The sequence below is a fragment of the Bombina bombina genome, chromosome 8 (assembly GCF_027579735.1).
Source record: "Bombina bombina isolate aBomBom1 chromosome 8, aBomBom1.pri, whole genome shotgun sequence".
In the NCBI taxonomy this organism is placed as follows: domain Eukaryota; kingdom Metazoa; phylum Chordata; class Amphibia; order Anura; family Bombinatoridae; genus Bombina; species Bombina bombina.
The window spans coordinates 134,030,935-134,046,681 of NC_069506.1; the positions used below are offsets into that span (position 1 = coordinate 134,030,935).

The 15,747-nt window shown below is 39.4% G+C and overlaps 1 protein-coding gene across 1 annotated transcript in view; it reads left to right on the top strand.

Moving 5' to 3' along the window:
• THAP7 (THAP domain containing 7) overlaps window positions 1-15,747 on the top strand; it is a 64,987-nt gene that overhangs the window by 44,664 nt on the left and 4,576 nt on the right. Inside the window, exon 6 of the mRNA XM_053690581.1 lies at window positions 4,633-4,767. Within this exon, the coding sequence (XP_053546556.1) occupies window positions 4,633-4,767 (135 nt within the window). The remainder of the gene's footprint in view (window positions 1-4,632; window positions 4,768-15,747) is intronic.

A 15,747-nucleotide genomic window follows, 5' to 3' on the forward strand; every position in this document is an offset into this window, starting at 1 on the left:
GAATGAAATGCTTAGGAGCCGGCCCATTTTTTATTCAGAACCTGGGTTATGCTTGCTTATTAGTTAGCCAAATGTAGCCACCAATAAGCGAGCGCTATCCAGGGTGCTGGACCTAAAATGGGCTGGCTCCTAAGCTTTACATTTCTATCTGTATTTAAAATGCAACAAGAGAATTAGAAAGTTGCTTAAAATTGCATGCTTTATCTGAATCACGAAAGAAAAAAAATGGGTTTAGTATTCCTTAAAGGGGCATATTTATCATTATGCAGATGGGCAAGGTTCACATGTAGTGAACCTGTCAACCCGAGATCACTAATTGCCGGGCACATTCAGTCTCTGTGGAGGGGTTTTTGCACGAGCTTCCGCTCGTGCAGTTTGCCCACTTTCACAAGAGTAGGGCTTGATAATCCCCCTGCTTAGATCAGTCCTTGGTGATTTTCATCTGCCAACTAAAAGTTTGCTAAGAGGGTTTAGGAAGCAGTGGTTTAGAACATTGCTTTATAAATATCAGTTGCAGACTCAAAAAAGCAAAGCCTGCAACCTATAGGGGCATTCACCTCTTCCTATACCTCCTTCTATATATAATCGTAAGGTTATTATCTGCCGTGTTGACATTTAGCTTTCACTGCATTCCAGTGCTCATGTGTTGGCACATGTGCATAAACTCTCCTTCAGATAGATACCTTCAGTGTAACGTAAGTTCCAATATAACAGCGCCCATAATTACAGGGGGTGCATTAGTTTGTAATGTCCTTTTTAACTAGTCTTCTAAATACATTCTTATATATCTTACACCTGCAATGCCAATTTGAGCGACTCCCTTAACCAAAACAATATATACATTTTAGAGGTAAAGGAGCCCCCTACAGCAGAATACACACATAGCACTCAAGAGTCACTTGTGAATATATATCCAGAAGGAGAGGGAGGGTGGAGATTAATTTGTTTAAAATATAACTTTTAATAAGTGTGATAGCATTAAAATAGAAGGGAAGAAAATTAAAAACACACACAAATAACTGGTTGTATTCCAATCACAGTATCAAAAAGCACTAAGATGGTGTGTAGTGGTAATGAGTAAGAATATCTCAATATAGGTCTGGAGCAAAGTTTAAAAACTGTGGCCTGATTGGTTCCGGTTACTGCAGTGCTTTCCAAATGGTGTGTCGTGACACACTAGTGTGTCTGCAGCAGTGAGTAGGTGTGTCCCTGCTACAGCACATATTTTTTTTAACTCAATTTTTTTTTTTTGGTTTCCGACTTTCCGTCTGCCTGCTATGCATATCACGTGGTTGACACCTAGTGGGTCACAGATTATCTTAACCTATTGGTGCTGCTCAGCAGGAACTGAAACTATTCCCATTGGCGGCACATTGGCTCCTGATTTTTGGAGCTAGCTCCCAGTAGTGAATTGCTGCTCCTGCTCTTTATATATGGATAGGAAGGGGAAGCTTAAAAATGCTTAATGGGAAATGCGAGGGTCTTTATCTAAGATTCCACCAGATATTCAGAAACTGTGTTCATCCCATCAACCTCATACAGCCCATTAAAATAGTAAGTAGCTATTGGTGATATTAAACTTTTTTTTAATTCTTGCACATACTTACAATACTGTTACTTGTAAATACATTTTGTTATTATATCATTTAAGTATGTATCCTTATCGCTTAAAAAAGTTAGTTTAACCTCCTGTTTGCTAGTTAATCTGAATTACTGTGTCGTGAAATGATGTTGGTCTAAAAAGTGTGTCGCCAACATGGAAAGTTTGGAAAGCTCTGTGTTACTGCCTAATATTGAGCAGATATGAATGAGTGAGATACACTCTGGTGTTGTTCTTTGCAACAATGTATCAGGTTAATGTATATGGGGTCTCAGATTGAATGTGAGTGCCTTATAAAGGTTTTATAAGATCCTCATTAGATCCACAGTGAAAGAAGGAGTTAGAGATAATATAGTGTTCAAGGTCAAATAAAGAGTATTATTACTGCCTGCAACAGCTGTCTGTGTTCACGATAACACTAATATCTAATATATATTTGTATGCTGAGAATTCAGATAACCCATAGTTGATGTGAGTTAACTGATCTCATGGTTAAGTGGTAACACATATATTATGTCAGAGAAACATATAAATGCAGGTAATTTGTTGTATTGTAACATTATATTATGAGGCATATTCTTAGTAAACCGGGGGACTTGGTGAGGAGTCAATGGGAACTCCTGTGTTTTAAATTGCCACTTTAGCTGTTTATTAATATCACTACTTGATTACTTTATTTACTTGGCGTGCAGCTATAATCTTGGATGAGAACTGATTCACCACTATTGATATTGGTAGCGGTAGCAATCAATTGTAGGTTTATTGGAGTAACTGACTATTTGATTATGTGAATACCCGAATGCGAGTTGATTGATCACAATGTGAATTTACACATATAATAATCCTATTCGCAATCGAGTTACACAACAAAGGTTAGCCAAAACAGGTTATCGAGTCTTACTATATGTGAAAGCGCACCTATTTTTATTAAAAAATCTATCAGATCCACAGCTGTTGGTTACGTTGCATCAATTATTGTAACAGTTAGTTGCTAGCTGATATTATTCAACTTAGTATTTATCGGATACACCAATCTGCTTTATCTAATAGCTAATTTAATGTGTATATAACTATAAATACATAAATATGTTCAAACTATTTAGGCACAGGTTGGTGGTTCACTAAGAATATGACTTTATAATTTAAAGTTACAATACATTGAATCGCCTGCATTTATATGTTAATCTGACATAATATATATGTTACTACTCAACCATGAGATCAGTTAACTCACATCAACTATGGGTTATTATCTGAATTCTCAGCATACAAATATATTTTAGATATTAGTGTTATTGTGAACACAGACAGTAACATTGTTACCTGTTTCAGGTATTAATACTATATATATTATTTGACCTTGAACACTATATTATCTCAAACTCCTTTCACTGTGGATCTAATGAGGATCTTATAAATCCTTTATAAGGCACTCACATTCAATCTGAGACCCCATATACATTAACCTGATACATTGTTGCAAAGAACAATACCAGAGTCTATTTCACTCATTTATAGCTGCTCAATATTAGGCAGTAACCGGAACCAATCAGGCCAAAGTTTTTCAACTTTGCTCCAGACCTACATTGTGATATCATTCTTACTCATTACCACTACACGCCATCTTAGTGCTTTTTGATACTGTGATCAGAATAGAACCAGTTATTTTGTGTGTGTTTTGAATTCTCTTCCCTTTTTTATTTTAACGTTATCCCACTTATGAAAAGTTATATTTTAAACAAATTAATCTCCACCCTCTCTCTTCTTCTGAGATTTGGTACCAGTATTACCTGTCCACACCTATTATTATATTCTTTTGATATATATTCACAAGTGACTCTTGATTGTTATATATGTATTCCATTGTAGGTGACTCCATTACCTCCAAAGTGTTTTCTAATTAAATCCAATACACAGCACCACTTTTGCTCAGTACTTTCTCTTCTATACATTGAAGTAATTCAGATATTTGAGCTACTAAGAGTAGTGCCATTGGTCTTTTTCCTTTTTCAAAATATATACATTTTATTATATATCTTACACCTGCTATACCAATTTGAGCCACTCCCTTTAACAAAACAAGAGATCAGTTGTGGAATGATTGTGCAAAAAAAAGAATAAACTCAACTAGTAATTTATATTGTGCATGTATTAATTAATACAGCTTCTGCCTGTCATGTTTCTGAGGCTGTAAAGCCCAACATGAGGAAAAGAGTGAATGCAATGTGCTTTAGCAATTGCAGAGATGTAGCAGACGTTGGTATGGGGCAGGTCAGTTACAAGCTTGTAAGTCTGACAGATTGTGTGTTCTAGATCCTACAACCTTTTATATTTATTAATATATATTTAGAAGGCCGGACATTTCTGTCCAAACAAATTTATCAAGCATGGGATTAGGCCGTCAGTAATAACCTAAGAGGTGTCTCTGGACTCTCCAACCTCTAATTCTCATGTAATTATTTGGATCTGATTCAGATAATTGATTTGAATGATCTTTAATGAAACAGATGCATAACAAACCATATAAACTGTGAAGCTGGAGAGAGCTTTTAATGAATTTAACAGAGAGAAAATATATTTTCATGAATAAAAAGTAACTTACTCACTTGGAGACTTAATATATGCCCTTAACTTATCCCTTTATTAACCCTTTCATTACTGGGTTATAAAGTCTACATTGGAAAAACGTTCCGATGTAGACAAATAGAAATCACGCGATCGTGCACACTATCGCGATATTTCAATTATGGGATCGGGTCTGGGGGCGTCAATATGAAGCTAGGAGCGCCCTCCAGACCACAATCAAATCCTGCAAGCACAGTAGGCTTCAGGACAGCCGTTGGCTATGACGTTGTATTCTGTCATAACGGCTTTAAAGCCCAGCACCGTTGTGACAGAATACAACAGCATAACGGCGGGAAAAGGTTAATGTCTGATTATGCTTATTCTATATACAAGACTAATATATTTCTTAATAAAGTATAAATGCTATTGCTATGAATATGCGATTAACCTGCCCCCTTCCCCCATAGTGGATACCATCGTCTTAAAGAAGATGCTATTCCAACAATATTTCTGCCTGCAGAAATGCTTCAAAGGACATCAAAAACGAAGACCCAAAAAAAGAAAAATACCAAGAACATGAAAACAAAGCTGAAAAGGAAAAGGTGAGTTTTTAAAGCTTCTGGTTTGAGAAGTAATGAGCCATTCTCTCTTATAGGTATTTCTCAAAGTTCTTAATTTTAAATTGGGATTTGCTGGGAACTATGGTGCTGTGACTGTTGTGGGAACTTACTGTATTAAACGTCAGCTTCATTGCTTTTTGTACAATGTATCCTATCATGTAACCAGTAAATGAGGTTGAATGAAGACCAAAAAAAATAAGCCAAACTAGAGCTGCAACAACTAATCGTCAAAATCAATAATAATCGATTATAAAAATAGTTGTCAACGAATCTCATAATCGATTAGTTCGTTTGCAATTAGTTGGTCTGTGCACAACACCAGCTTCTTCACTCCACTGAGCTTCTGCACATGGTATTGTGTTTTATGGTTATGTCCTTAGCCTAAAGGACGTCTACAGACGTCTACTTTTCACTTTTTCAGAACAGTATAAGTACCCCTGGCTTATGTGCAACTCAGATGATATAGTCATCATTTGGATTGTTTATATTAAATCAGGTGATTTGGAACTATGCTTTGCATGATATAGTACTGAGCTTGTAATTTATACCTAGCCCCTAGATTGATGGGAGTTGCTATTTGAATTGATGTGCACTTTTATCTGTTTGCACATTTATTAGCGGATTGCTTGCTATTGCTGATTATATGTACTGTATAAATCAATGTTTAAGGCTTTGTCCTGTTATTGATATAAAGTCCTTAGTGCTTTTGATTTTTTTTTTTTATATTTGTAATCAATTGTGATATGTTCCAGATTCAAACTTTATAAGTATAAATTTGTTATTTTTAGAGCGGGCTAGATATTTTTCTCTAACCTTATAGCTGGTTATTTACCATTGCATATAGATATTCAAGATATTTTTTATGTTAGAATGAAGTCAAGGGTTACTTTATTGAGAGGCCCCTTGCCAAGGTGGAAGTTCTACCTCTTTTCAAACAGTTTTTGGTTTTGTTTAATTATAAAACTGTGCTCTGCTGTTTTAAAATTGGACAAACAGTTGTGTTAATGTAAAGTTTTAGTCTGAAGTTTATATTTGTAACACTCAGTATGTGGATTCTATTAAAAATATACAAAACAATTATTCATAATTTTTTTATCCGATTAGTCGATTAATCGAAAAAATAATCGGCCGATTAATCGATTATGAAAATAATAGTTAGTTGCAGCCCCAAGCCAAACAAATTTAAACCTTTTATAGATCCTCTTTGATCCATGTTGTATGGTTTTTTTGGTTCCTTTTTTTCATCACAATAAAATATGCCGTTTGCTTGTGGATATCCCTTAATAAAATTGTAATGGATTATAGAAATCTTTCAAGTAAAATCGGCAATTTAATATCATTATTACATTCATAAAGAGATCCTGCATGGTTCTGCCAAAAACAAATACCCCTGTTACTCCTAATTAGTAGCAAACACACATATATATATATATATATATATATATATATATATATATATATATATATATATATATATATATATATATATAATTTTTTTTAATTATTTTTTTTTCCCGAATTCAGGATTCCAAAATCCAAACTTTTTCAGTAATATTTTTTAATAAATACATTTATCAAAAATTACTATTTCTTTCCTATGGCATGGAGAGTCCACAATTTCATTCCAATTACTGGTGGGATATTCGACTCCTGGCCAGCAGGAGGAGGCAAAGAGCACCCAGAGCTGTTAAGTGTCACTTCAGTTACCCATAATCCCCAGTCATTCTCTTTGCCTCTGTCAAGGAAGGATGTGCGAAGATGGTGTCTAAAGATAGTTAATCTTTTAAAGGGTACTTTTCCCTGCAAGCAAGGATTGGGGCTATCCTATGTCCATGTCAATCTCTTTAGTAAGAGTAATGGTGGCTTTTAGCAGAAGACAGCAAGGTGGTCTTTGCTTAATTATTATTATTATCGGTTATTTGTAGAGCGCCAACAGATTCCGCAGCGCTATAAACAAAGGGGGAGTACAACAAAACAATTATAGGGTAGAGGGCCCTGCCAATAGTTGCACTGTTGTAGTCAGCTCTTAAGAAGGTGATCTACAAACAGCTGGTACTATTAGGCTTACATGCTAAGAGGGTTCAGGGGATTGCAGTGGAGGAGAGGAACTGGTATTAGGAAAGGTTAGCGTAGGTTGTATGCGTCCCTGAACAGTAGAGTCTTTAGGGAGCACTTGAAGCTTTTAAAACTAGAAGAGAGTCTTGTGGAGCAAGGCAGAGAGTTCCATAAGATGGGAGCCAGTCTAGAGAAGTCCTGTAAACGGGAGTGTGATGAGGTGACAAGAGAGGAGGAGAGTAGGAGGTCATGAGCAGAGCGAAGGGGACGGGAGGGAGAGTATCTGGAGACAAGGTCTAAGATGTAGGGGGGAGCAGTGCAGTTGAGGGCTTTGTATGTCAGAGTGAGAGTTTTGTGTTTGATCCTAGAGGCAAGAGGAAGCCAGTGAAGGGATTGGCAGAGAAGCGCAGCAGATGAAGAGCGACGTGTAAGGAAGATGAGTCTGGCAGAGGCATTCATTATGGATTGTAAAGGAGCTAGGCAGAGAGTTCCATAAGATGGGAGCCAGTCTAGAGAAGTCCTGTAAACGGGAGTGTGATGAGGTGACAAGAGAGGAGGAGAGTAGGAGGTCATGAGCAGAGCGAAGGGGACGGGAGGGAGAGTATCTGGAGACAAGGTCTAAGATGTAGGGGGGAGCAGTGCAGTTGAGGGCTTTGTATGTCAGAGTGAGAGTTTTGTGTTTGATCCTAGAGGCAAGAGGAAGCCAGTGAAGGGATTGGCAGAGAAGCGCAGCAGATGAAGAGCGACGTGTAAGGAAGATGAGTCTGGCAGAGGCATTCATTATGGATTGTAAAGGAGCTAGGCGGCAGGTGGGGAGACCAGAGAGGACAGAGTTGCAGTAATCAAGGCGGGAAAGAATGAGAGAGTGGATTAAAATCTTAGTTGTGTCTAATTTTAGAGATGTTTTTAAGGTGGAAGCGGCAGGCTTTAGCCAATGACTGAATGTGAGGAGTGAAGGAAAGATCTGAGTCGAATGTGACCCCGAGACATCGGGCGTGCGGGGTAGGGGTAATGATGGAGTTGTCGACAGTTATATAGAGCTATTGGGGGTGGAGATTTTGGAAGAAGGGGGGAAAATGAGGAGCTCAGTTTTGGAGAGATTTAGCTTGAGGTAGTGAGAGGACATCCAGGAAGAGATGTGAGAAAGACAGTTAGTGACACGGGTTAGCAAGGAAGGAGATAGTTCTGGTGCAGAGAAGTAGATTTGGGTGTCATCGGCATACAAATGATATTGTAAACCGTGGGACTTAATTAGGGAACCTAGTGATGATGTATAGATTGAGAAGGGGACCGAGGACAGAGCCTTACGGTACTCCGACAGAAAGTGGTGACGGGGCGGAGGAGGCCCCAGAGAAGGCTACACTGAAGGTACGGTTTGACAGATAGGAAGAGAGCCACAAAAGGGCTGTGTCACAGATGCCGAAGGATTGGAGGGTTTGGAGCAGAAGAGGGTGGTCGACAGTGTCAAAGGCTGCGGACAGATCAAGGAGGATAAGCAGAGAGAAGTGGCCTTTTGATTTAGCTGTAAGTAGGTCGTTGGTGACCTTAACAATAGCTGTCTCTGTGGAGTGTTAGGGACCAAATCCAGATTGCAGCGGGTCAAGAAGGGAGTTTAACGTAAGGAAATGGGATAGGCGTGCATATACTAGTTTTTCGAGAAGCTTAGAAGCAAGAGGGAGGAGGGAAATTGGGCGGTAGTTGGATGGGGAGGTAGGATCAAGGGAAGGTTTTTTGAGGATAGGTGTGACCAGCGCATGTTTCATCGATGAGGGAAATGTGCCAGTGCTGAGGGAGAGGTTGAAAGTTTGTGTTAGTATAGGGGTAAGGGTAGCAGAGAGAGAGGGGAGCAGCTGTGAGGGGATAGGGTCAAGGGGACAGGTAGTGAGGTGAGAGCGTAGTATAAGTGCTGAAACTTCGTCCTCAGTAACAGGGGAGAATGAACCAAGTTTCAGGTTATGAGGGTTGTGGGTGAGTGGGAGTATTTGAGAGGGGGAGAGAATGGAATTGTGTTGAGAGCTGACTTCATGTCTGACGGAGTCAATTTTGTTAATGAAGTGACTGGCAAAGTCTTGGGCTGACAGAGAAGTTGTATTAGGAAGTGGGGGAGGGCGGAGGAGAGTATTGAAAGTGGAGAACAGACGTTTTGGGTTTGAAGAAAGATTAGAGATAAGAGTAGAGAAGTAGTGTTGCTTGTGGAGATTAAGGGCAGAGTAGTAGGAGTTCAAGATGAATTTGTAATGAAGAAAATCAGCTGAACTCCGTGATTTTCTCCAATGCCGTTCAGCAGTACGGGAACATCTACGTGGGTACCGTGTCAGAGGAGTATGCCAGGGCTGGGGATGAGTGTGTGATTTCCTAGCAGTGGTAAGGGGGGCGAGATTGTCAAGGACGGATATAAGGGTGGAATTATAGTGGCAGATAGATTGTTCAGGGCAGGAAAAGGTGGAGAAGGATGAGAGGAGCGGTTGAAGGGAATTAGCAAGTTGTTGCTGATCTAAAGACCTAATGCTTCTGTGAAGTTTGGTGTGAGGAGTAGAAGGTGGGAGAGTTGTAGGAAGGGATGATATGTTGCAGGTAAGGAGATGGTGGTCAGAAAGAGGAAAAGGGGAGTTTGAGAAGTTTGAGAGAGTGCATTATAGCTAAAGATCAGGTCAAGGGAGTGACCATCTTTGTGAGTGGGAGAATCAGACCATTGCGACAGACCGAAAGAGGAAGTGAGTTGCAGAAGTTGTTTAGCAGATGAGGCAGTGGGATTGTTAAGGGGGATGTGGAAGTCGCCAAGAATGAGGGCAGGGGTGTCTTAGGAAAGGAAGTAGGGTAGCCAGGCAGCCAAGTGATCTAGATATTGAGTTGTGGAGCCAGGGGGTCGGTATATGACTGCAACACGTACAGAGAGAGGGGAGAATAAGTGAATCATGTGGTTTTCGAATGAGGGAAAAGTGAGCGAAGAGATAGGGTGTATTTGTTGAAAGGTGCAACGAGAGGAAAGTAAAATGCTTAACTTCTAACATTAATGCTACCCCATTATAGAAAGCCAGGGTTGGTTACCCTGTTTTTTATTTCTCTTCAGGTCCCTGTCAGCAGTCAGCTGAGGCTGGCAGACCTGAAGCTGCTGTGACTGCTCCACAGCTGAAGTCCCTGGAGGGTAAGCCCTTTCATATTTATTCAAGAAGGATTCTGGGACCTACTCCCTTCAGAAGGGGTCTACCTTTTATTATTTATATGTCTGTTAATTTTGAGACATTTTGCGGTTGAGCAGATACCTGGTTTTGACAGGGAACTTGCCGCCTCCATTGCCAGGAAATTTTACTAAGAGAAAGACTTTATGGTGTGTGAGGACTGGATATCAGGGAGATACTATCACTCCTCACACTTTGTATTCCCTGGATGGTCAGTTTTTATGGGTAGTATGTGCTTATTTATTAGTATAGGCACTATATTTATTGATAGCTGTGTTATGTTAGTTCATATGCCCTCTTTTGTATGAGGGATAGGACCCCCAATGTCGCATCATTTCACGCGCTTAAGGTGTTGCGCAGCACGGCTGTAAAACATTTTCACTTGAGTCTGTCATAGCTTTTATTCCTACCTTCCCAATACTGATCATAATCGCGGCAGTGAGACCACTTCTCATGCTAGGGGGTAGTTGGACATAGTGACTCTCCATGTGGTTGTTTGGAGCCTGGACTTATCTAAATATCCGTCATTGTGGGCGGTTCCTATAGCGCTTCTATGTTTATTTTGGGCTAATATGATTTGATGCAATCAATAGCTGACAGTACGATTTTAGAATCTCTTACATAGAGATTGTATGGGGGTTTTCAATATTAGAGCCGTTAGGACTGCGTTTTCCCCTGCCTTACTTTTGTATGTACATGCGGCTTCTCTATTTAGCGTAGGTATCTGCAGACTTCAGATAGCTCTGACATCTCTATTTGAATTGACTGAATCAGTTCATGTTTAATTTACACGGGTAGAGGGACCCGATTTATATTCAATTGACCCTACTAAACGCAGGGTTAATTGCGACTGTTGTAATTTTAAATACATTATGACTCAGCACCTTTATTGCAAGACGTTTTTATATTGAGGAGTGTGTTCCCTTAGTATTTACTGCCAGCTTGTAGCAGTCCTCTGTAAATACATGCTCTTTTTTATATTATCATGTATAAGATGTCTCCCTCATCTGAGGAGTACATGTGTTTATATTCTTATATTTTTAAGGATTTCTAAATGGATCAAAAGTGCAAAATCACTGAGATGATACATGAGTCCAGAGTACCAGACCTCATGGGGGCATGTCATATCTCCTATAGAAGAATGGAAATACCTTTCCGTCATTTTCACTGGAATAAAGTGACTGTGACATTTCTGATGCCCTGTTTTAAAACAGGGCTTCTTTTATGTTTCTTCATATTGAAGGCGATATTTGTTAAATGTCTTGTTCGATGATTGCGTAGTGGTAAACTTTGCTGCCTTCAGAGCTGAGGTCAACTTCAGTTGTGACTAGGTGTTCCTCTCAGTGAGTGATTTTTTTCTGATGGATTACAAATAGCCTCGTCTAAATCATTATTTGCAGGCCACCATATCTACGTTTTTGCTTCTTTAGGAGTGGAGAACATATCTCCAATATATTTATTTCTATTTTTTTTTTTATAGGAATACACTATTAGAATAATTCACCAATTTGAGGTAATATATTTTCTAATGCCTATGTCTTTCATTGTTTTTAATCTCCTAATAGGTTTGATTTGGGTAGCGTGACCAAGCGGTCTAAGGCGTTGGATTAGCCTACAGTCTCTTTGGAGGCGTGGGTTCGGATCCCATCACTACCAGAGTCCAGTTCACCTATGGTGAATGAAAATTGTTTGTTTTTTCCCCTATTGAGGATGGCTTGTCTGAGGATGGCATCTATAGGGTTGTTGGTTCATGTTCCAACTTCTGGGACTAGATGTCCCTTTTAGGGTCTGGGTCATTTTAGGACCTTAGGGCTCTAAGATGATTTTTTTTTTTTTTTTAAATCTTCATTCCTTTTATCACGACTGGCTCTCATCCTCTTCTTCCAATCCTTCATAGAGGTTCAACAGCCTTGGAATAAGGTTATGCAATCCAAGTAATCTTCTTCTGAGAGTATTCAGCATGAAGATCCGCCCCTGATTCAGTCTTGGATCAAGTGGGGGCAGGTTTCCTTCTTTCAGCAGGATTGGATTTGCAATGTCTTATATCATTGGTCACTGGAAGTAGTTTTATAGGGATACAGGATAGGATCATGTCTTATCCTCCCAGAGGATGATTTCTCAAGTCAAGTTTTCTGTGAACCAAAAATAGTGTTAAGGATCTCACTTCCTTTGGAGTAATTGTCTGAGGACTTTATGACCCATATTGGCACTCAAGTGTCTCAACAAATTTCTAAAGGTTCCGTCCATCAAAATGGAGACGATTCGTTCCATTCTACCCTTGGTTCAAGAGGGTTAGTTCATGACTGCCGTAGACCTGAAGGACAAATATCTTCATATTCCCATTCTTTGGGAACATCTCCTTTTCCTGCAGTTTGCCTTTTTAGAAAAACACTTCCAATTTGATGCCCTTCCCTTTGGCCTGGCTACGGCTCCTTGAATCTTTACAAAGGTTCTAGGGAGCTTTTTGATGGTGGTCAGGTCTCAGGGAATAGCGGTAGCGCCATACCTGAACAACATCTTGGTTCAGGTGCCTTTCGTCTCCGCAAGATCTCCTACAGAGATGTGGTTGTTTATTCTCATTTCCATGGGTGGAAAGTAAACCTGGAAGAAGAGATGTCTGGCATCATACACCAGAGGGTGTTTCTTGGGAATTATAGTATCTCTGTCCTTTAAGATTTTTCTGATGAATGTCAGAAAATCCAAACTTCTTGTTTCCTTTCTTTTTCTTCAATCCTCTATCTGTCCATCAGTGGCACAATGTATGGGAGTATTGGTCTAATGGTTGTTTCCATGGATGTTGCTTTGCTCGTTTCCATCTGAGACCTCTACAATAGTGCATGCTGAGCCTATAAAATGGAAACCTCTTGGATCTATCGCTGAGGATAGCTCTTGACTCCTAGCTAGAGACTTTTAAACTTGGTGGCTTTTACAGGACCTTCTATATCAGGGTACCTGCTTTCTGAAACCATTCTAGGTGATTGTGATCACAGTTTAAGACAGCAATTTTTTTTGGCGCCTACCTGTCGTGTTGGGAAGCAGTTTTGTTTTTCCTTGAAGACTCAGGGTCTTTGGACTCGAGAGGAGTCTTCTCTTCCCATAAACATTCTAGAGTTGAGAGCATTTTTCCATTCTCTAACAGCCTAACTTCAACTAAGTTTGGTTCGGTCTATTAGATTCCAATCGGACAACTTCTCCTCGGTGGTATACATCAACCACCAGGGAGGAACTCAGAGTTTTCGTTAGCTATGAAGGAGGTGACACTCCTTCTCCTGTGGGCGAGGTCTCACGATTCTCCCCTCTCTGCCTTCCACATCCCAGGGGTGGTCATCTGAGCATTGGTTTTTCTGAGCAGGCAGATTTTTCATCCCGGGGAGTGGGTTTTTTCCACCCGAAAGTATTTGCAATGATAATCTTCAGGTGGGAGGTTCTGGAATGCCAAGCTTCCAAGGTTTGGTTCAAGATTAAGAGATCCTCAAGCCGCTCTGATCATCTTTGGCGGTGCCTTGGATCTTCTGTATTGCATTCCTTTTTTTTCTCCTTGTTTGCTCTCCTTCCTCTGGCCTTTGATCGGGTCAAGCAGGAGAGGGTGTCAGTGTTTCTAATAGTTCCTGACTCGCATGATCTGATTTGCGGATCTGGGGTAGATGTCATCTCTTCCTCCTTGAGATTTGCCTTTGAGGAAGAACATTCTACTTCAGGACCTCTTGCTACTCCCAGATCTAGATTCTCTGAAGCTGATTGCTTGGAGATTGCATGTCTAGTCTTGCTAGGCGTGGTTTTTCTAAGTAGGTAATTGTTACCTTGCTTCTAGCTCATAAATTTGTTTCTTGCAGATTTCCCTTAAGGTATGGCGTAAATACCTTTATTGGTGTGAATCGAAGGGTCTCTCTTGGAGTACCACAAATTTTGTCTTTTCTTCAGTATGGCCTGGAGATAGGTTTATCAGTCAGCACTGTATGATCAGTTTCTGCACTGTCTATTCTTTACTCTAACGTCTGGCAGATCTGCCAGATGTTTAATCTTTTGTGCTGGCCTTGGTCAGAATCAGGCCTGTATTTAATCCTGTTGCTACTTCTTGGAGCCTTAATCTTATTCTTAAAGTTTCTGCAGCCAGCTCAGTTTGAGTTTATGCATGCAGTTGATTTTATCTTGGAAAGTTTTGTTTTTCCTTGCTGTTTCTTTTTTTTTTTTTGCAGAGTTTCCGAGTTTTCGGCTCTGCTGTGTGTTACTTCTTTCCTTCTTTTCAGGCAGATAGAACGTTTTTTTGTCCTATGGTGGGATTTCTTCCCAGGGTAGTATTGGATCATTATATCAATCAGGAAATTGTTGTGAGGTTTCCTTTGGGAGATAAGTTCTTCAAGTGGTGGTGCCCTCTGTTTAGGTCTGCCGGCCTTGTTCTCCCTCCCTTTCATTCTGAGTCCTCTGGCTTGGGTATTGGTTCCCACTAGTAATTGGAATGAAATTGTGGACTCTCCATGCCATAGGAAAGAAAACTAAATTTATGCTTACCTGATTAATTTATTTATTTCCAGGCATGGTGAGTCCACGGCCCCCCTTATTTACATTAAAGACGGCGATTTATATATATATATATATATATATATATATATATATATATATATATATATATATATATATATATATATCTCAGGCACCTCTATACCTTTTGTGTTATCTTCTTTTTCCTTTGGCCGAATAACTGGGGATTATGGGTAAGGGAAAGGACATTTAACAGCTCTGCTGGGATGCTCTTTGACTCCTGCTGGCCAGGGGTTGAATATCCCACTAGTAGTTGGAATTAAATTGTGGACTCTCCATGCCCGGAAAGAAAGAAATTTATCAGATAAGCATAAATTTAGTTTTTTCCCTCCCTGTAAGTCACAATGGTATTTAAAAAATTATATAAAACGACCTTTAGTTATATGTATAAGCTGTACAATGAAATGTAAATATTGTTTAAATTACATAAGACACTGTTGTTTACACTTGGTTTTATGCCCTCTCCTAGCTGTACCTATTCCAAAATCCAATTAATTTCAAAATCCAAACTTTTTCCGGTCCCAAACAGTTTGGATAAAGGGTTTTCTACCTTAACATATAATGAATGCTAGATAACAGCTTCTGATGCATGTAAGATGTTAGCATGTATACAATCTCTGGTAAGTTTTTGGCAGCAATTATTAAAAGGGCATTGCAGTGCTAGATATAGTTCAGATAAGCACTACAAAAATAAATAAGAATTGCATACTCTGGTCTTAAAAAAATAATAATGTATTACTTACTCGTATGAAGGTAAAGGGATCCGCACAAGCACAACCAATTAGTTTTCAAATGTCAATCATAATTATCCGGTTTAACACCTAGGAGACCACCCTTCTTAGGCCTCAGGATACAATGTAGAAAGAAAAAGGTGGCACACGGTATACAGGCTATACCTTTATTAGGAAGAGCAACGTTTCGGGCACCTGCCCCTTTCTCAAGCTAGTTACAAATACAAAAAACACACACTTTATACATACAATAATAAAACAGGTGACCAATCAGCACACATGGGAGTGGTTTAAGAAAATTTACATAATCCTAAATCATTTCATTAAATACAAAATTTTAACCCTTAACTCCCTATGGATGGACTGGGAACCTGATTAAAAACAAGTTCCTGTGCAAAATTAAATTAAAGGGAGAAGGTCAAATTCCCTATTTAATCCCTTAGGGAATATGGTGTTAA